Raw genomic sequence first — 22,977 nt, 5'->3', positions numbered from 1 at the left:
TTTAAGTAATTCTGTTTCCGGCTGCTTATTCAGAAGGCCTGTTCTTCCCCAACCTTCCTGATGCTGTCGGCCTTGTTAATGTATAGTTGTCCCTCCCATTATCACAGTGCTCACCCTTCTAAAGAAACAGGCAATGCTAACTTAGCTGGTAAATCTGCCTTATCATATTCATTGGCTACCTATCTTTAGCTTCACTGAACAAATATCCACTGCTTTCTGTCCTAGAACAAGTTCTTTTATATCAATACAACTTCATGGACATCTGCCATAATGCAGAAAAGTCCTCCTCCAAGTCATAATATCTGTAATCACACTGTTTTTGCAGAGATTTCTTAAATGGCATGGCGCCTTCTCATAGGACTTAGCTTTCAGGCCGGTAAAGGTCCCATCAAGCACTCATGCTTCCTCTCTCCCACAAGGCAGAAATTGGCACAAGCTGGTTTCTCCAGAACCCCTTTCTGCTGACTTCTATCTATAAAGTACATCATATCACTTTTCTTTACTTCTCGGAGAGCCATGGTATTGCTAAAATCAATCCCTGGATATTACCTGGTCTCAGACTACTTATTTTGAGGGGACAGGTATTTTTAGTCATTCATTCAGTAAGCTGAGCCCCTATTACTGAGTGCCTATTATGTATTAGACAAAGGGAACATAAACTATACACATGGTCCTTAACCATATAAAGTTCATAGTCTCATTATGCACACACATAAACAAGCAACTTTCATACAATCATTAATCCTGGCCCATTTGGCAGCAGCACACCCACCCCCTCCCTTCAAGAGCCCCTTCTTTTCAACTACTGCAGTAGGTGTGGTGCATTTAAATCTCCTTTACCTTCAGTGTCCCAAAGATGGGGCTGCAAGTCTCAGAATTTGTCTGCTATACACTATAGCCAATAGTAGGCATAAATAGGTGAGATTTAATGCCACATTTGATCTAGCTCTGTGTTTAGGAACTTTACATGCAGAGATGGCCAGAAGACTCAGAGTCTTTCATCACTAAGTCACCATCTGACTTACTGTGTTTCTTGCATCTCTGGTGGCTGTAAGGAGAGGGCATCACAGAAACACAACACTGCTTTGAAAGCTCTGGTCAGGCTAGAATGAATGCAGGCGACATGGACACGCACCTGAGGATCAGTCCACATTCTAACCTGTCTGAAGTCCACAAAATTCTCTTTGAACATCACACAGACACAGCAATATCTTTACTTTTAACCAATTAGATCACATTCTTTGGGACTATAATGAGTAAATTACTCTTTTCATCCCATTCCAGTTGCTTCTGTTCTTTTTCACTAACCCTATCAAATTACTGAATAGGATTTACTTATTACTCAGCTATTTAGATAATAAAAAATACACAGACCAAAGAACAGTATAGATCATTTTATATTTATTACATCTTTAACTGAATTTTTTCCAATTACAGAATTCAACTCCAAAATAAGGTAATTAATGCCTATTAGGCTGTCATTCTCACTTGCATTTTTCCCTCCTAAAATTTTAACAGAGCAAAACACCTTAAAGACATGTGAATAGGTTCAGTGCACTTCAGTGGCTCACAATCATGAGACAAAGACCACATTTATCCATAAAAAAGAAGACAAAGAGCTCAATATTTTATAATATTACTGACATGAAATAAAAGGAAAAAATGCAACACTGCATTTTCAGCACAACTGTTTTGGTAGAGGCTAGTAGGTTACTGTTTAAAATAATGCCCCTCTGCAGAGAACATGCTGTGCTTGGCATGCTTGGCACACTGGCACTTGGTTAACTGCTCAGTTTCCATCTGCAGCGTTTTCAGGACGCTTACTTGGGGCCCACTTTCCCCTGAGCCTGATCTGCCCGCCTCCACAGGGACTACTCTGGTGGGAGCCTGATCCTTCTTCATTCACCTGCTCCTAAAGCTTTGCTGTCTGCCCTGTATCCGCTGCCCCCTGCCCCGATTCACCCTTGCCGCATTCTCACACAGCTGAGCATCTCCACCATAGCTCTTACTCCAGATGCTGCCCCTTCACGTGATCATCTACCCACAAAAATCATTCTCCCTACTTTATAGTCATGGCTCCGGCAATGCGAAAAAGGTTGGTGATGCCTGATTTAGAATTTAAAACATTGAATTAATTTAGGCAGAATATATACTGCTCTGAAGTTCTTTACTATTTACTCTTTCCTACTGTTTTTAAAACCACAAAAATATAAACACTGTAAACATTCTACTAATCATTTCAGTGGAACCTCTGTTGCCCTACTTTCCATTTAGTGAGTTCAGAAAGAACAAAAGTGGCACTAAGTTCCCTTTGGCAGGCCAAAATGATGCCCCCCGCCCCGACCTACCATTACACGTGTTCCACTCTTAGACAGCTCTGTTGGCCAAGCCACGTCTTTCATGACAACTGCTGCTGCCACTCATGAACAGCCCTGCAGCCAAGCAGCACCATAGTTCACTGTTAATCTCTCCCAGGTGGTTGTCCGTCTGCTTGCTGGGCACCTTACACCCACTGCTCCGTACTCAACCCAGCCTTGCTGATCATGTAAGTACACAGGAGGACAGAAAAAAATGAGAGCACCTCCTTTGCCATACACTGCATCCCCCTAAAAGTGAGAGGGTACGTCCTATTTCTTTGTCAGAGTAAGAGCAGAATCAGGGGGGTTTTGTTGACAGAGGTAGAAATAAAAAAGAAGCTGATAAGTCTAGCCACCAGTGTCTGCTACACCCGAGAGAGAGCTCAGTCCCTTCACTATGACACTGCTGAGAACCTGAAGATGAATCTGATCTTCTACTCAAAAGGAGAAACCTAGGCAGGAAATTCCAGTCACTTACCATTGCTCTTGTAGCAAGGTTTTACTGCATGTTTTTAAAAGCATAAAATTAACAAGGTGTTACCTTTTTAAAAATGAACGACTTTAAAATTAATTTTTAAAAATAGTGCTTTAGTTTTTAGGGAGGAAAATACTAGACATGAAAAACTAATGAAATCTCAGCTCCGGGGAATCCCCTTAGTATCTTCATAGCTATGATTAGTGAGATAATTTAAACCAGAATTCAACACTTGGGTGACAAACAGTACCAATTAACCAGAGAAGTAACTGCAATGACTTAAAACTGTATTACCAGAACAGTCTCCATGGTGAAGTGTCAGAAAAAGTGAAATAATGAATATTTTCCACAGCACCATAAGATTTTATAAAATACTTACTATTTCAGTTTTTAACTTTAATGTACAATCTCAAGATTGTGGCCCATCATTCATATTAGGCTTAACCTCTTTTACTGACAAGAGTTCTGACAGAGGCCATAAAAGCAAAACTGCAACATAAAAATGAGATATTTTGCTGAAGAACCTCTATGGTATACTTAAGCAGTCACTGCTTTGGTTGTATCCACTGAGTCCTAGTGGATTCAAAAGCCAGGGAAGATAAGATGGCTTTGCCATTTATACTCACAAAATTTAGTTTGTCAAAAGGACCTAAATGGACCTAAATGGACCTAAATGGTAACTAAGATATTCACCATAACTAAAAAGTCCTTTTATATCTGTGTGCTCATTATAGGTTGTGTTTCCACATGACAATATTTTATAAATGGCTCTGGGCTTTTAAAATAAGAATAGTGATTCACTTTGAATTTTGAAAATAAATGCAAGTGGGAAAACAAATTTGTAGCCAAATTATCTACAAGCATGTGTAACCAGTTATCTACAATAAAAACTTTATCACAAATTGAATCCCCCCAATATCCAGCATGCTCATGGATCTCCTGAACTGTTAGTGTGTGCTGTGCCAACTTAGTTCAATACTGATCTAAGCAAAACATAATTGAAAGTAATGACTTGCCTATCAAAAAGCTCACACTGCATTCCAAAGCCAAATATGAATTAGGTCTGGGATTACCAATGCCATGTCTGTCTCCCCTCCATTAATGCAGAGAACTGAGACTTGGCTTTACTACAAATCAGCTAGCACTAGAGTAAATCTGCTATAAAATTATTTATAACAAAATAAATATTTTCAGTCCTTCTACACTAAGTGACATATAAATCATTAGCAGTTTATAACATTAGTTTAGGTCACTTTTTGGGGGACCCAAATGTACTGTACAATCCTGAGTAAAAGGTTAAGGATACAGTTCCTTGGGGATCTTTCTTGATCAGGATTCATAAAGAAAACACAGAACCACAGCTTATAATAATCCCCATTTTCATTAGAAGTACCAAGAGTTTTTACTTTGGTAAATAAGTTTATCTATGTAAACCATTTATTCTGATGGAGTAAAATATAAGCAGAGCTTCTGCTAGGATCCCTCCATCACCTTTTGACACTGATACAGTAAACAGTCAGGAAGAGTAGAGCAGGAGGATCTGAACCACAGGGCTAATACATCACCATGAACTCGAAAATGCAGCAAGCAGGGGATGGATGGCAGTAGCTGACAGGCCAAAAGCCCTTCATTGCCTACAACAAAGCAAAAATTAAAAATTCTTTAAGACAAAAGGACTTAGACATTTCTCCAAAGAAAATATACAAATGGCCAACACGCCCGTGAAAAGATATTCAACATCACTGATCAGTAAGGAAATGCAAGTTAAATCCACAATGAATTCCTAGTCATATATATAAGATATACATGTATCTCATACACACACACACACACTCACGTGTATGTATAACAATAGTTGGTGAGGATGTGGAGAAATTGGAACCTCTGTGCACTGCCAGTGGGAATGTAAATGGTACAGATGCTGTGGAATATTATATGGCAGTTTCTTCAAAAATTCAATATAGAATTACATAACCAAAAGAACTGAAAGCAGGGACTTCAACAAAGATTATCTGTACACTCACACTCACAGCGGCATCATTCCTAACAGATAAAAGGGGGAGGCAACCCAAGTGTCCATCAATGGATAAACAAAATGTGGTACATTCATACAATGAACAGTGAAATTCAGGCTTAAAAAGGAAAGAAATTTTGACACATGCTACATGAATGAACCTTGAAAACATTAGGCTAAGTGAAATAAGCCAGTCACAAGAGGAAAAATATTGCATGATTCCGCTTATATGAGACACCTAAAGTGGTTGAATTCATAGAGACAGAAATGACAATGGTGGTCACCAGGAGGTAGAGAGGGAGGGGAATGACGAGATAGTGTTTAAAGGGCACAGAGTTTTAAATTTTTTTTTTTAAGATTTTATTTATTTATTTGAGAGAGAGAATGAGATAGAGAGAGAGCATGAGACGGGGGAGGGTCCGAGGGAGAAGCAGACTCCCTGCCGAGCAGGGAGTCTGATGCGGGACTCAATCCCGGGACTCCAGGATCATGACCTGAGCCAAAGGCAGTCGCTTAACCAACTGAGCCACCCAGGCGCCCTAAAGGGCACAGAGTTTTAGCTAAAGAGGAGAAAAAAGTTCTTGAAGTGGTGGCGGCAATGGCTGTACAATTAAGGATGTCCTTAATGTCAATGAACTGTACACTTAAAATTGGTCAAAATGGAAACTTCTGTTATGTATATTTTACCATACAAAAAAATTATTTAATAATGTCTGAACAACACACTCATTTGAAAGGTACTCATAACAGGAAATACAGCTCTAAGAAATCCGATACTCATGAAAATTGATTTGTGTTCTGTGAGCAAGCCCCTATAAACACAAGATTGCCTTTTGTAACTCTACAAACCTATAATTTCGACAACATGAAGTCTTAGTTTCTGTTGCAGGGTCTTTAGGGCAGAAGGCAGAGCAGCTTGAGATTCTGACACTTTTATATTTTGCTTCACATCATTTGCGAAGGACAACCAGAGTTTGCCAAAGTTTTCAGTTGAGATTTTTAATGGTCTGAAAATAATTTTTAAAATTAGATTTATGTCCAAAAGAATGAAATTAATTCTAAACAAACAAACAAATACATTTCAAATGACTCATGGAAATAGAACATAATCATTGTAAATCTGGGTCCCGCAAAATTCATGTTTTTAAATTAACTATGATTAGAATGCTTACCACCATCCTCCAAACTGATGAAAATACTTTTGAAAAAAGATGTTATTAAAGTGTAAATGTCTTTTCAATAAATCACTCAGTTCTCTCTTTGTCTGAGTATTAGTCATTTCAGTAAAATTTTACCAAGTAATTTCATGAATCATTCAAATATAAAACTTTCTTTCATGTATACTTTGGATTTGGGGATAAGACGACACTATCAACATCATGTATAAAAGTATGAATATAAAGATCTAGCACCTTATGTAAATTAGACCAAGGAAAGGACTTTAACAAATGCATTTTTGAAAATGGTTCATGAATCAGGTAGTGAACACTGGGTCTCTGGGGATAGAATTATAAGGAACTTTTATATTTTACTTATATTTTCTATAGCATTTGAATTTTTATAATAATTATGCACTTATTTTATAATTAGGAAAAATATTTTTTAAAGATACATAGGATTTTATTAATACACACAGAAGAACTGTTTATTGCATATATCGCGCTTCTTCAGGTCACTAATGCTCACCACAGGATATACCTTTACAGTCTAAGTTTTTAGAAGGCTGGATTCTATCTTATAACAGCACCACAGGCAGAAATACATTCTTTGACAGAGTGAGAGACATGTTCTTACTAAAAGATTTTAAAGAGTAGGCAAAAATTACAGCAGTGTAACGCAAATGAATGTGTGAAGGTTAAAAAAATTTTATAGATATTCACTGGCATTCTGCATTCTTGGTTCAGGCAGCCTTCATTTAAAAAAATGTTTTAATACAGTACAATATATCCATAAAACTAAATGAGAGCAGAAGAGTGAAGACATTGTCTTCAATTATTCTGGTAACACTGCATAGTGTCTAGTATAAAGCTAAATACTGACTGTAACTCTAATAAAAGTTTAATAACCTTGAGTAATTTTCTTACAGATCTCTAAACTTAATAAACAGATTTTATGAAATAATTAATCAAATAAATGAAATATAAATGAGAGAAACTTTAAAAGCTTTTAAAAAAAAAAGCCAGGCAGAATCTCTGAAGTTATTTCAGCTTAAACATTACACTTTAATATTACTTTCTCTCAGAGGTTTTCCAAGATTACTAATCAACCCCAACCTAAATCAGGTCCCATATTGTAATTGCTCTTTGTACCATATACTTTCTCTTCACAGCACAATTCAAAATTATACATAAATTCATGTGATTGTTCAATGTCTCTTACCTAGCCTGAACATTCCCTAAAGGTAGGGACTGTATCTAGTTTTGAATCTGGATACTCCCCAGCACCTAACACAGTGTTTCTGTCCAGAGAAAAGGCCTAATAAATATTTGCTGAATGAATGAATAACTTGAATTAACTTTCCAGAAAATATTTACCTAATGAAATCTAATAGTGATAAGTTTACAGAAAATTCAAGCTGAACAGAATGAGTATCCATCATCTGATAATTTATAAAACCAGAAAGATTCCCTTCTGTAAAAGGTTTCTCCACCTGCACGCTATATTGAAAGGTTTTGATGCTTTCTGCTTCTATTATAGGCAAGCGGCATCCAGGTTGCTCAGTGATCTGTAAATAAAAGTAATAAAAGTACTGAAGAAGGATCAATACAGACTATCATATGAATACCAATTTTCTATTTTATTGAAGTGGTACAAAAACACACTATTGTAAGATGTTAAAAACAAACCACATTATGAAAATGACAACTTTACTTGAGAAAAATTCACTAGCACAGATAATTAAGAAATAGTATACAGGTAAGTTATATAACAAATTACAGTGAAAATATCTGTAAAATTTAGCAACAACAATATGAAAATTATTTAACTTGTATCCTTTGGTTCTCAATCCTGGCTAGCACCAGATGTTTAAAGCTAGGAGAGTTGGGGTGCCTCGGTGGCTCAGTCAGTTAAGCGTCTGCCTCCGGCTCAGGTCATGATCCCAGGGTCCTGGGATCGAGCCCCGCATCGGGCTCCCTGCTCCGCAGGGAGTCTACTTCTCTCTCTCTCCCTCTACCCCTCCCCCTGCTTGTGCTCTCTCCCTCTCTCTCAGATAAATAAATAAAACCTTAAAAAAATTAAATTTACAAAAAAAAAAAAGCTACGGGAGTTAAAAAAAAAAAAAGTACACACACACAGACACACACGTGCCTTCCCTTTTCAATCTACACCCTTACTCAAGCTATGGGGGTAGAGCCCAAGCAATAGGACTGGATTTTGTTTTGTTTTTAAAAATTCCTTAATTTTTTATTCCTGGTACCACTACCACAATTTACAGGGCAATATAGCTGATGTAATGAAAAGAAAAAGACAAAGACAAAGCTACAACAGATGAAAGACCTCAGGAATGTAAAAAGTAACTGCATTTTTTGCAAACTGTGGCCCTGACAGTCCTGAACAAGAAGGGTTTCCTGTTTAAGCTGCAGTAACTTTTCTGACTATGGATCATCATTTCTTCTGTGGCAGATTTTTACAGTTCCTCTAATGCAGTTGGAACAACTGTTTCAAAGTAACCTGCAGCTTTCCTGACAACTCCTCGCTCTCTCTCCTGCTAAGAACTGTAGCCCTTTTCTTCTGAATTTTTTTTAGAACCTTCTGCTACCATATCCACCACTTCCACCACCAGATCCATAACCACCACCATAGGGACTGCCTAGCTGCTTCCACCAAAACTGCCCCCCTTCGTGGGTCCATAATTTGGTTGCTGTTGTCCACTATAATTTCCAAAATCATTACCACCTCCAAAATTTCCTCCTTCATTGTAACCATCATACCCTCCACCACCACCGCCATATCCGCCTCCTTGGTTTCCATATCCTGGTCCACCACCACCATCGCCTCCTCTACTGCTATAACCAGGACCACCACCGTAGTTGCCACCATCACCTCCAAATCCATTATATCCACCCTGAGCCCCTCCATAACTACCTCTGCTGCCACCACCTCCACCACCATAGCTGCCTCTTCCACCAAAGTTTCCACCACGGCCAAAGTTACCACCACCTCCAAAGTTTCCTCCACGACCCATGAAGTTGCCAGATCCACCTCCATGACCTCTTTGTGATCGAGCTGACTACACTTCTTGTGTAGAAAGGCCTTTTTCACTTCACAATTATGCCCATTAATAGTGTGGTATTTCTGAACAATTTTATCAACTGTATCACGATCATCAAAAGTTACAAAAGCAAATCCTCTCTTTTTTCCACTCTGCCTGTCTTCCATAACTTCTATGGTTTCAATGTTGCCATAGTTTGCAAAGTAGTCTCTCAAATTATATTCTTCTGTATCTTCTTTAATACCAACAAAAATGTTCTTCACTGTGAGATGCACACCAGGCTTTACAGAATCCTCTCTAGAAATGGCTCTCTTTGGTTCCACTACACGCCCATCAACCCTGTGTGGTCGGGTGCACATTGCTGCATCCACCGTTTCAACCCAAGAGTAAGTCACAAAACCAAAACCCCTGGAACGTTTTGTTTGGGGGGGTCTCTCATCACCACACAATCTGTAAGTGTACCCCATTTTTCAAAATGTTCTCTTCAACTGTCATCTGTAGTTTCAAAGCTCAAACCACCAATAATGGTTTTCTCAACTGCTCTGGTTCCTTTGCATCATGGCCCCCTCCTCCTGGTGCCAGTAGCAACGGCCGGAGCTGGGCTGGGGGCGACCGGGCGGCGGTTTTACCTCCATTTTGAGACCGGGCTCTATTTTATTTTTTTTTAAGTTCCACTGGTGATCTTAATGCCCATCTAGAGTCAGGAACTTCTGCCCTGGTCAGTGGTTCTGGCAATATTCCATTCAACACATTTTCGCCCACAGAAGAAATTGGGTCAGCCTTGTGGAATAACTGATCTACTGGTCAAATCTCATTATAACTCCACCAAGGACATCCATACAAGAATGTAATTAAACATATTTCCAGAAATCACAATGGCAATCTCTTAGAGCTAGAGAAGAAATACAATTGATGCCCAAGCACTCCATATAGAATAATAAATCAATGAAAGAAAAAGGCAGCAGACAGTATACACATTTATCCTTCAATATTCCTACTCCTTGACGTTCTGCTTTGTTAAACTGAGAACTTTGTCTCAGTGTTTATAACAAGAATGAATGAGACACTTAAAGAGTGCAAAAAACCATAAAATACACACTGAAAATAAAACACGATAACACTTACCATGTGCCAGGTACTGCTGTAAGCATTTTACAGATATTAACTCATTTTCTCCTCACAGTAACAGGCAGATGCTATTAATATCTTCATTTTAAATGTGAGGAAACTCAAAGTTACATAACCTGACCATGGAACACAGCTAATAAGTAGCAGAAGCAAGATTCAAAGCCAAGCATTCTGAGTCAAAAGCCTACCTTTTTAACTACTGTGCTCTATGAATACTTGCTTTATATTTATGGCCTTCCTCAACCTCAATACAGTTGGAAAATCTTTATGTTTCCTTGTCTCTTTTGAATAATTCATCCCTACTCAAAATAATAAAAAAAAAAAAACTGTCACACCTTTGGGGTTTTTTTTACTAAAGAAAAAAGGATGTGGAAGAAATTTATAAACCATCAGAAGATGGAACAACAGAAACACTAAGCAAGCAATGTCTATTTAAGGCAGAAATAATGAACCATTCATTGTCTTACCTTGAAATTTTCTGCTGGAGCAATTTCTAAGTCAGCACTTTCCAATTCCAAACCACTCTTATTAGAAACTGACCAGACCATGAATAAACAATCATCTTTCCAAATTTTGAAAGAAGACAATGATATGGTTTCATTATGACAGACCTCCACAAGATCTGAATGCATGTGTTCAGAAGTTTCTTCCAGCAAAGAAGCAGCTAAAGAGGTTTCATTAGCAACTGAGAGTGCAGTGGACTGAGAAGGCTGAAAACCTTCCATGCTGTTATCAGTAAACAAAGAAGGTGATGAAGAGAGCTTGCAATTGGAGAGTTTCTCAACTGAGGGCAGCTCTGTGAGTGACTCAGAATCCAAAAGTCCAGAGTTGAGAGAAAGTTTATTTAATTCTTTGTCTCCTCTATCCTGCAAAGTATCCAAATAATAACCATCTTCATATGTTGCATTTGACGAAGAACTAAAGTAAGAACAGGTCCTATTATGAGCACTGGTTGTTTCTCCACTTTTGGTTTCCTTGATTTTTGATTTCCTTCTGAATTTGTGAGATACGGTATCTGCCTTTCCCAGCTGCAAAAATAAAACATAACGATAATTCTACCAGTCATGAGTTTTAAACCTTTTTCTATAATTTCAAATAAGCATTTTACTAACTTGTTAAAGTCTATCTATAGAGAATAGATTAACAAAAAAATCAGAGATGAATAAAATGTTAAGCCCTAAAATTCTGACAGCTACCTCATTTTGAACTATTAGCTAAATCTTCTCATTAAAAACACATAAAATCAAAAAAAAAGTCAAAAAGTCATTTGTGAACAATTCCAAAAACTTATTCAATTTCAGAATGCTAGAGTACAGAATTGCACAAATTAAAAAGAGTGAGGGGCACCTGGGTGGCTCAGTTGGTTGGGCGTCTGACTCTTGATTTTGGCTCAGGTTATAATCTTGGGGTCATGGAATTGAGCCCCATCTCAGCTCTGTGCTGAGCACAGAGTCTGCTTGAGATTCTCTACCCCTCTCACTATCCCTCTCCCACTGCTTGTGTGCACTCTCTCTAAAAAAATAAAAATAGGGCGCCTGGGTGTCTCAGTTGATTAATCCTTCAGCTCAGGTCATGATTCCAGATTCCTGGGATCAAGCCCATCAGGCTCCCTGCTCAGTGGGGAGCCTGGCTCTCCCACTCCCTTACCTGCCACTCTCCCTGCTTGTACTCTCTCCCTGCCAAATAAATAAATAAAATCTTTAAAAAAAAATAAAAAGCAGTAAAATTTTAAAAATACAAAATAAAGTAAGATAAAATAAAAACAGTGAGAAACCTAGCCATTTTTTGAGTTTCCAGAGTTGTCCTATAGAAGAGAAGATACCTTCAAACACAGGGATGGCTCAAACTCTGGTTTGGTAGTCTATAATAACCATGATTTCATGGCCCACAAATCAATAAACAGGTAAGAAAAACTGATTTTACTTCAAGAACCAACTAGCAGTGGCTGACACACACAGCAGGCAAGAACTCTATCAGTGACTAGTGATGTTTCCTATAGACTCAGGAAATGGGAATGGCAAATTTGCCATCTTTGAAGCAACACTCCTGGGGAATGGTCTGCAAATCTACATAAGCGTGTGGTGATGGCTCACAGTTCCCTCTTACCCTCCAAAGTCCTATCTAGAATCAGTGCAGAATGGCACTACTCTAAATCCACGTCTCCATCGTCCTTGGGGCGGTGTGGCTGCCATTCACAGGATTCTGGTTAACCCAAATTCTAGTTCTTCTTCCATACCCTCTCATTCCCTCAAGTCCCAATACCTCTTCCAACTCTCAGTTTGTCTCCTATCTTTCAATTCAGAAGTCATCAAAGAAGAACTAAAATTTTATTAACACAAAAATGAAAATGAGTGGGTGGGTGAAGGACTGCCATTTTCAAGTAGCTGTGGGACTTGAATTAGACATATATTAGGTTGTTTAGTATTGCTCCTCAGGTCACTGATGCTCTGAGTGTTTTCATTTTCTCTTTTCTGTGTTTCATTTTGGGTATTTTTGATACTTTGTCTTTAAGTTTAATAATTTTTTTCTTCTGTACTGTCTAATCTCCTGTTAATCAGAAGCTACACAAGCCACAAGACACTAGAGTGACATCTTTGTTCAAATATTTAAAGAAAAGAAACAGTCAACCTAGACTTCAGAGAAAATAACTTTTAAAAATGAAGGTAAAAGAGAAAGGAAAACCAAGAAACAGACTCTTAACTATAGGGAACAAACTGTGGGTTACCAGAGGGGAGGGGCATGAGGGGATGGGTCAAATAGATGATAGGGATTAAGGAGGGCACTTGTAGTGATGAGCACCAGGTGTTGTATTAAGTATTAAATCACTAAATTCTACACCTGAAACATATTAATATTACACTCTAGGTTAACTTACTAGAATTTAAATAAAAACTTAAAAAAATAAAAATGAAGATAAAGTAGAAGGCAAAGATGAAGGGGAAAAAAGCCTTGATCCTTAGAATGAATTATGTAAAAAAATTAACCCAAAAAGGATCTAGTATACCTTAAATGGAATTACACTTCTGATATCAAGCCCACCACAAAAAAAAGAAAAAACAAAAAAAAAACAAAACAAAACACCTGATAATTAATTTGTCACACCCAATGTTCTCTTGAGAAAGACTGTTTAACTAAAAGCTTTGCACTTTGTTGAGAGGACAGGAATCCTTCAACACCAGCCATGGGATTCACAATTCAGGGCTCCACAAGCCTGGGTGCACTCTGACCACTGAGAACTTGCCCAACGGTGCCAGGGCATTCACGGGTACCCTTACCACAGCCAGCTGGAACACCTTAAAGCCCCAAGATAAGTCACTTTGCTGCTGAAATGCAAATGCTGAGACAGCATTAAGATACATTACTTATTAATACATCTAGATTGAAATTTTTTTTCCTTAGGAGGGAATATCAAGTCTGATAGAAATGGGGTCTAGAAAAGAGAGAGAAAAAGGCAAAGAGTATAGGGATGGAGGGAAAATCCCACCAAGGGAAAAGGAAGATGAAAGAACTGGAATGATGTAAAACTGAAAAAAATGTAGCTCTAATCACAATTCTGTACCAGGAACGTCCATCAGTCCTCCAAATGGAAAATTACATGGAATTCTCAGATGCTCAAAATAGCACCTGCCCTTCGCTCCAATTTTTCATTCTTTTACTATGATAATAATATATCAACATAAAAAGTTTTGAAAATCATCATAATCATAATGCCTGAGTGTAATTTTCATTTTGTGTAATTCCTTTCAGTCTCGATACACTTTTATCTTCTTAACAGTTATAAACAGAGTGCAAATAAAACTTTATATTCTGCCTTTTTGCTTAATATTACATGTATTTTTTTTATTTTACAATTCAGTATTTATCTTTAATGCCTGAGTAATATTCTGAGCTAATATAATTTATGGACCCATTCTCCTACTATTAGACATCTAAACTGATTCCTATTCTTTACTATTAAAAATACCATTTTGAGAAGTACTTTTTCCATAGACATATCAATATCGTTGAACTACTGTTATCACCAATACTTCCATCAAGCCCCCTTCCCACTGAGAACTGTCCTATCCACCCATGGGAGTAATACCTGTGGTCATATTTGTAACTTTATTTGGACCCTGACCCTTGCCCCAGCTGACTGGACTACAAAAAAAACCTGACTCAAGCTAAGCCAATTAGAATTTCTCTTTCAGGAATATAAAAAGTATGTCATTGGTGGCTCTGGAGATGGGGAAGCCATTTTCCACCACGTGTATGGAAGCCAAGAACCTCTGAAGAGCCAGTTTTTTTGTACAAGACAGGGACACAGATTCCCAGAGGAATATAATGGACTACTTACCAAATTGACTGTACTTTCTGATCCTAGCCCAACAAATAATGATGATGCCAGCAGCTGCTTTTCTTTCTCCTCTTTAGACTGGGTAAGGACTTGACACTGGTCTTTTTTTATTAAAGTTTGGTCTACAGTCTCCATTATTATACTCTCCTGAGGAACAGGTGGAGCTTCAGTTTCATCCCCAGTTTTGCCTTCCTTCTTGGGAAGATAACCCTCTTTCCCCCACAGTTTCTTTATACCTTCCAGCTTCAAGCCATTTGTCCTAAAGAGATTAAGAATGAAATCAAGTCAACTTAAATAACCGCTTAAGAGTTACTTTCTTGAGGCATTTTTTAAAACACATCATTGCCATGGCCTCTTAAAAACAGCTTTCAGGGATGCCTGGGCAGCTCAGTCAGTTAGGCGTCTGAGTCTTGATTTTGGCTCAGGTCATGGTCTCAGGGTTGTGAGATCCAGCCCTGCATCAGGCTCTGCACTGGGCATGGAGCTTGCTTGGGATTCTTTCCCTCTGCCTCTGCCCCCGACCCTCTACTCACATTCTCTCACTCCTCTCTTTCTCTCAAATAAATACATACATACATATATACACACAGCTTTCGTATTACGCCCTCCCTGGGATTGCCTCAGCTGCAGAGGGACATATCGCCTGAGACCATACCCCTCCCTGGGCAGCCCACACCCAGTGACTGATGAACAGAAATACAGAGTCCTGGCCACCCATGTGGACCCAACTCAGGACAACTCTGAAGGGCCACTCTAACTTCCGAGCTCCCCATGGGGTCAGCAGAGATTGCTGTTAGACTGCATTGCATCTTAACTTCTTTCTCTGCCCAAATCTGCTTCTTCCTCCTTCCTTAAAACAGGTGGTAGTCACAAGGGCACTCCTTTATATTCTGCATGCTAAATCCATCATGGAATGCACTTCCCAGGGAATCCAAACCATAACAACAGGCAAAATAGGAAAGGAGAGGAAAAATATGCCTAAAGAGCTTCAAGCTACTTTAAAGATTTTTCTGGCATATTTCATCTACATACATGCCTACTATTAACATAAATTCTCTCTGTCATGGATTACATATCAGCAGCCTAAAAAGCAGGAAACATAGGGGTGCCTGGGTGGCTCAGTTGTTAAGCATCTGCCTTCGACTCAGGTCATGATCCCAGGGTCCTGGGATCGAGCCCCGCATCAGGCTCCCTGCTTGGCAGGAAGCCTGCTTCTCCCTCTCCCGCTCCCCCTGCTTGTGTTACTGCTCTTGCTATCTCTCTCTGTCAATACATAAATAAAATATTTTTTTTAAAAAAGCAGGAAAAATAAGAACACAAAATATGCCTCTTTATGATATGAAACATACTGTAAAACAAATTTTTTAAACATGAATCTTTGCCTGGGTTTTGACAATAATATAATTCGTGATTTTACATGGCATACCTTTGTATTGTTTTTAATCAGATCATTCAAACACAGATGTAAATTCTGTAACTCACTTTAATTCAGCTCTAGGAATTCCCTTTTGAGATAGCCCCCAAATAGGGCCTAAGTAAGAAATTCTAAATTGGGCTTGCTACTACTTTATTCTCAACTTGCTAGAGATTGCGGAAGAGTGGCTGTCTGCTCTCTAAAACTGATTTGCCTTGTCAATTACCACATAGGTTCCCAATTCTGAAATCATGTGTAAGCTGTGGTCCTCTTTGGAAAGAAATTTTATATTCATCCCTCATGCTGCATTTCATGGTAACACAGCATATGTACTATTCCTTAGCAGCTCTGCCAAATGTCATTTCTCTCAGAGTAGTACATGTATATGTATAGGATTTACAAGGATCGTCAAGTCCCCCAGACCTCAGTTCAGTACTAAACAAACAGATGCTGTCACCTGTTGTGCAGGTAGAAGAGACTAAGTTTCCTCCCTGGGTTTAGAGGGTTCCTTTCCTGTCCTCTCCTTCCCTTGTCCCGCTGTTCTGTTTGGGGCACTTAATTGCTATCCCCTCTACATTCAAATGCTCACAAATCATATCTGTTCCCCATACTTGGAATACCAAAATTAAATGTCTGGGAAAGAAAAGGGTGTCAACAGAGCAGGAAAAAAGGCTAAGAGAATTTCATTCAGTATATTATCCTATATTCCTTATAATCTGTGTGTCAGTCTTCTGGTAAATACTTCTTCCAACCATCGTGATGGAAGACTGACAAATGCAAAGATGAACATAAAATAAAGTGACTGACTCCATAATGAACATATGAGGACTCAAAATTCAACTGTCATCTTTCAAAGTTGCCACCTTTGAGATTTTATTACATTTATTCCAACAAAGCTGCCACTACTCAAAACATTTTTTAATAAGCACTGAATAATATATGGAGCTGTTGAATCACTATATTGTACACCAAAAACTAATGTAACACTGCATGTTAACTACACTGGAATCAAAATAAAATTTTTTAAAAAGTTTTTTTAACTCTTTTAGAAGCTTCTTCACAAACAAGGAAGCCATTTTCATTACTTCATGTCACATCAATAACCAAAATTATCTAGAGTGATCACTAATTTCATTTGGTTAACTCAGCTTTTGGGTATTGATAATGATGGCAATGACAATTAGTATTAATAGTAGCAGCTACCACGTATCAATCACTTACTATGCACTGGATTTTATGAGGCCCTTTATATATATTATCTCACTTTTTTAACTTAATCATGTTTCTAAAATTAACTTATATTTCCAAAATAAAAATCTACCTAAAAAGATTGAAGATTTTGCTCCACATGTATCACCAATTTTTACCGTGGCAAGAAAGAAGCTCTGGAAGCATTTTGAGCAAAGTATACAGCTTACTTATATGAAGTCAGTCGTCTTATTTTATGTTCATCTCTGTACTGTCAGTCTTCCAATGAAATGGTTGTAGAAGATTATGACGAATGTAGAATGATACGCTGAATATTCACCTGTATATAAAAATTCTCACATACTTCTTTAAAAAATGTATGTGTATATATGTGTGTATATATATGTACAAATGTATGTATAAATGTGTGTATAAGACACATAATACATACATACACATACATACACCCAATACACAGTAATAACACACATTTCATTGTTATGTGTAAAGTCTATATACATTATGCTGTCTTGGAAGTAAGCAAGCTCTCTTACTAGTTCTCTTGTACAACATCAACACCTTAAAAGCAATAAACAGACCATGCAGAATTCAGCTTTCAGGGATGCTACTACATTTAAAGACATTTAAATACTCCTATGTTCTTGATTTTAATAAGAAAGGAACTTACTCTAGTCGGAGGGGGAGATGAACCAAGAGAGACGATGGACTCTGAAAAACAAACTGAAGGTTCTAGAGGGGAGGGCGGTGGGGGGATGGGTTAGCCTGGTGATGGGTATTAAAGAGGGCACATTCTGCATGGAGCACTGGGTGTTATACACAAACAATGAATCATGGAACACTACATCAAAAACTAATGATGTGATGTATGGTGATTAACATAACAATAAAAATTTTAAAAAAAAGAAAGGAACTTACTCTTTCAGCCCGGTCTCTGCACTATTCCCAGATATATCTGAACCAAGAGAAATGCCAGCAGGAGACTGTCGTCCAGTGAAGCCAGATGAAGAAAAGGAGAGTCCATATGGTTCAAAATTGAGAACTAGAATTTCAAAACAATAACAGAAGTTCGTATTTAAAATCAAAGCAAAAGTTAGGGGGGAAAAGCAGGAATTATCAAAGGTACCATTCACTACTGAAATAAAATAACTAAAGGTTAGAATCCAATGACAATTTTTAATTTTTTATTTTATTTTTGTAAGTAACCTCTACACCCAACGTGGGGCTCAAACCTACAACCCCGAGTTGAAGAGTCACACGCTCCACCAACTGAGCTGGCCAGACATGCCTCCAATGACAATTTTTAAGCTGGAAGGGACTCTGGAGATGATCTAATCAAATAATTACAGTAATAATAATAAAGTAGCTATGGTTTATTGAATGTCGACTACTGTCTACAAGCCATTAGTTGATCAAAGACAAATGATACTTCACTTTTATCTTTTCACCTCCCTTAGAAGCTAAAGGAACACCAATTAGGAAAGATAACTGATAAACCAGGTCAGTAAAAACTTGCTGCTCCCAGACAAAAATGTTTAATGAGCTATGAATGAAGAGATAACTGTGTTTTTGCTTAACAAAATGCTCTTAGGCACATTCCTATACTGAATGGACTAATGGAGCCCTCAATGTGAAATGTCCCTTACTGTAAAGAATAAGGTTTACTCAGGTTCAGATTCCTTTGAACCTGTATACCCAAATGAATTCAATCAAGAGCCATAAAAATTCATATTGTTTATTGTGGTAGAGCGATGCCAATATCCATTCTCCTCTTTTAAGTAACAGAACTCTTGCTTCTTAGCTAGGTACATGACCACCCAGAAAAGAAATGACATTTCCAGACTCCTCTGCCATGTGCTTGAGTTCTGGCCAATGAAATTATGTACACATTCTGTGCACAATTTCTGGGAGGACTCTCCCTGGAAGAAAAAAAATCTTTCTTCTCTCCTTTCCTCCTTTATATTCATGAAGCCATCATCAATCCTAGGTTGCCTATTTCTGGAATTTCTTTAATGGGAAAGAGCAGTAATTTTCTGCCTTGTATAAGGACATATTTTATTTATTTGTTTTCTAATATGCTATGTAGCTATACCTAATCCTAACTGGCATATTTTTATCTTTTTGTACTATTTGGATTATAATACAAAGGATCTTCTTAAATCATAAAAAGTACCTTATAAAATATAAATGTGAACTTCTCTAATTATTATCTTCATTTTACAAAAGAGAAACTGTGGCAGTTTACCACAAACTTACCAAAGATTACAAAAATAGGAAAAATGATAGAGCCAGATAAGAAATCAGATACCCTGGTTCTAGAGCTTCACTCTCAAGTATTCTATTATACTGTCTCCTCCAAAGGAAACAGCACCTAATCCAAAGAGAATTAAATAAATTAGTTTAGGATAGAATAAATAAATTCTATATCTAAAAGAATGATATAGATGAGAAATCAATATGCAGTAGAAAAAAAATAACAGGCTACTTAATAACCAGGAGAACTGAGTTCTTGATATACATCAGATATTAACTGGGTACATGAACTAGACCTTAACTTCTCTGTCTGTAAAGTGAAGGGTTCAGGCTAAATCAGCAGTTTCCAAATGCTGATCTGATAACCAGGATCAAGATGACTTTGTAGAATCTCCCACATATGGCCAAGCTTTCAGAGATTCAGAAACAAAAAATACAGGAGTAGGGCTCAAAAATCTGTATCATTTATTAAAACTTCTGTGATTCTGATTCATAATCATGTTTGAAAATCACTTCTCTAAAGACAATTATCATATGATTTCACTCATATGTGGAACATAAGGAATAGTGCAGAGGACCACAGGGGAAGGGAGGGAAAACTGAATGGAAAGAAATCAGAGAGGGAGACAAACCATGAGAGATGTGGACTCCAGGAACCAAACTGAGGGTTACAGAAGAGGGGGGGTGATGGTTATTAAGGAGGACACGTGTGGTGATGAGCACTAGGTGTTATATGCAACTAATGAATCACTGAACACTACATCAAATACTAATGATGTACTACATGTTGGCTAATTGAACATAATAAAAAAAAAAACAAGAAATCACTTCTCTAAATCCTTCCAAGGTCCTTTTCAACTAGAAAATCCTCCCATTTTAACCTTTTCAATCATGTGGTTTAACTTTCTGTCCCATTCTGACCTCTTTTTAATACCATCTGTGACAGTTATCAAGCCTCTGTGTTAACAAAGTAGCAGTGAAGAGCTCAAGAAATGTTTCCTATGCACAAGTAAAAAAAGTTTAAGCCAAAGATCAAGTAAAGATAGAGTTTAAGCAAAGAGCAGAAAGAATTCAAAATCAGAGGTAGAGTTTAAGAGTGGAGAGAAAAAAAAAACTAGACATAGAAGGGGACAGCATCTGGAGACAGATAAAATTCCAAACCTGAGACAACAGAATTAAGCACTGTCATCTAAGGAAGGCCTGGAAAGGCTCAAGGCTGAGAATGAACTTCAAACCACATTATTTTCATTCTTCAGTGAAAATTTCCCAAGATCTTTACAGAGGTGAATGACTGGAAGGGCGAAAGATTTTTTTAAAAGTTAACTAGACATGTAAGAGTTCATGTGTGTGTAGGGAGCAGGAGGAAAATAACAGTATGCAGAAAGAGTCAGGAGAAGGAAGTAAATGGCTGAATTACAACTTATACTTTTCCGGTGTCATTTTAAGATCAACCAGTTAATTGTACTCATATGCTTACCACAGAGCCTGGAGAGTACTCAACAAAATCATTAGATGATAAATGGGGAGAAAAAGAGCTTTCAGCATTGAACTTCTCAGTATTACCATTCTGAACTCCTACAAATATAATATTCAGTGGTCTCTCTTTATTCATATGTGTACTTCCCATCCGTCATCCAAACATCTCAGTGATTTCCACTTTACCAAAATCATGACAGGCATCTTTCCCTGACAGGCTACATTTCTGAAATGTAAAGTTATTCTTTCTTTTCTTATTTCTAACTTCACTGATCAGATATTTTGTTGGAGGAAGCATTCTAACAGTTTATATAAGACTGCTCAGAATGAAAATGAAACTCACAAGTCCATGGTGACCAGATATTTTTTTCAAACTTTTCTACAGATACGCTCATGTAAATAACTATCAGCCCTCTGTCTAGCACAGTGACCCAACATGATAATTCCACCTTCGAGTTCTTTCAAAATTCCAGAATGGCTATCTTAGGCACTTATGTATATGGAGCCTGTGACTTTGGGAATATCTCTGGGCTAACTTCTTTTTTCTGGGTATCCAAAGACCTAACCAGGGTAAACAAGTCACAAGCAGATTTAAGGAGAGGTGATAAAAGTAAACATCCTCAGTTATTTATACTACATGACTATAATATCAATTGCATAAAAAAAATTATGTCCCTACAATTTAGCTTGTTACAGACCCATGAAAAATTACCTTTTTCCTGAGAAAGCTTTTCCTCCTGCCGTTGGTGGTGAGGTTTGTAAGGTGCTGCCCCCTGACTAAGTTCTTCGGCCACAAAACCATCCAGAAAAGATAAAGAAGCATCTACCTGTATTAAAGTGAAGCAAAAATTAGAAATTTAAAAAATTTACCCTAAACAGTAAACTGTATACTCACATAACTAATTTTAATCCATATGTCCCAAAAATAATTTTTAAGTGTAAAACTGAACTTCAATTCAAAAGTGCTACCAAGTGCTACCAAAGTCTCTACCTTTCTAAAACATCTATATTCACAGTTAGCTAAGAATGTAACAATGTAAGTCATCTGTAGTTGTGATCAATTTCACTGCATTGCAGAATAAACTGAGCATCCAATATGTTAGACCATCATATGTTAGGTGCTATGACTGAGACAAAGACAGTTCCCACCCTCATGAGAACTGTAACCTAGTCTACGGCCATACCACCCTGAACGTGCCCAATCTCGTCTGATCTCGGAAGCTAAGCAGGGTCGGGCCTGGTTAGTACTTGGATGGGAGAACTGTAGCCTACTAGAGAAGAGACACCTACACCAGGAGCTACAGGTCTGCATTAGTTTGCTGCTGGGGGCTAAAAATAAGGTGTTGGCAAGGCTAGTTCCTTCTGGAGACTCGAAGGGAGAGTAAGTTCCTTATCTTTCAGTTTCTGAAGGCACCACCATTCCTTGGCTTGTAGCCACATCACTCCCATCTCTGCTTCTATTGTTAGTTGGCTTTCTCCTCTCTGACTCTTTCCTCACTTTTATAAGAACTCTTGTGATCATGCTTTCTGGACAACCCAAGATAATCTCATCACAAAATCCTTAACTTAATCACATTTACAAAGTCCTTGTGACCATGTAAGGTTCCAGGCATAAAAGTGTGCACACCGTGGGGAGGCCATTATTCCGACTCCCACAGTGCCTTTGATTTAACCATCCTGTTCTCTTCTACCTGAAAATGCTTTTTCACAAATCTATGGAAAATTATTTAATTTCAGCAGGAATAGAAAGGTACGAGAGAATGATTAAGTGAAAAGAAATAAGAGATGAAGAAAGAGTAAGGGGAAAAGAAGAAAAGAAAAAGTGAGCAAAGAGTGAGATCTACACAAAAGGAAATGGCAGCAGTGGCTTCAGAAGCCACAGGTTTGCTTCTCCTGCTTTAGCCAAGTGTACGGTAACAGCTCAGATAATGAGAAGGGCAGGTGAATCTCAACAGTTAAGCAGCAAGTCATACTCTGAATCTGGAAAGGTTTAGTTTCAGTAAGATTCTTACGAAATGAAGCTATGTCATCATCACTATCTTCTACTGCAGGGAAGAGGAAACAGGTTGCTTCCTAGTTTAATACTGTGTGTAGCATATTTATTC

The 22,977-nt window shown here is 37.8% G+C and overlaps 1 protein-coding gene and 1 pseudogene across 4 annotated transcripts in view; both read right to left on the bottom strand.

Moving 5' to 3' along the window:
• Nucleotides 1–1,379: 1,379 nt before the first annotated feature.
• The window catches only part of AP4E1 (adaptor related protein complex 4 subunit epsilon 1), a 55,527-nt gene continuing 33,929 nt past the window's right edge, over nucleotides 1,380–22,977 (bottom strand). For 3 of the 4 annotated variants that reach the window (XM_025883784.2, XM_073876983.1, XM_073876984.1), the window contains 7 exons: nucleotides 21,585–21,699; nucleotides 18,062–18,185; nucleotides 14,524–14,782; nucleotides 10,655–11,215; nucleotides 7,381–7,571; nucleotides 5,696–5,853; nucleotides 1,380–4,466 (listed from right to left, as the gene is read on the bottom strand). In XM_025883784.2, coding sequence (XP_025739569.1) covers nucleotides 4,306–4,466; nucleotides 5,696–5,853; nucleotides 7,381–7,571; nucleotides 10,655–11,215; nucleotides 14,524–14,782; nucleotides 18,062–18,185; nucleotides 21,585–21,699 — 1,569 coding nt within the window. In that variant the 3' untranslated portion in view covers nucleotides 1,380–4,305. Of the gene's footprint in view, nucleotides 4,467–5,695; nucleotides 5,854–7,380; nucleotides 7,572–10,380; nucleotides 10,487–10,654; nucleotides 11,216–14,523; nucleotides 14,783–18,061; nucleotides 18,186–21,584; nucleotides 21,700–22,977 lie in introns of those variants that run through there. The other variant, XM_025883788.2, reaches the window with a different exon arrangement.
• On the bottom strand, nucleotides 7,662–9,694 carry LOC112832945 (heterogeneous nuclear ribonucleoprotein A3 pseudogene; annotated as a pseudogene).

This window comes from Callorhinus ursinus, unplaced genomic scaffold, assembly GCF_003265705.2.
Source record: "Callorhinus ursinus isolate GAN/ISIS: 27379988/994484 unplaced genomic scaffold, GSC_fseal_2.0 scaffold25, whole genome shotgun sequence".
NCBI classification, from domain to species: Eukaryota; Metazoa; Chordata; class Mammalia; order Carnivora; family Otariidae; genus Callorhinus; species Callorhinus ursinus.
The sequence above is the reverse complement of the archived record's forward strand: the minus strand, read 5'-3'. Positions and strand labels throughout refer to the sequence as shown.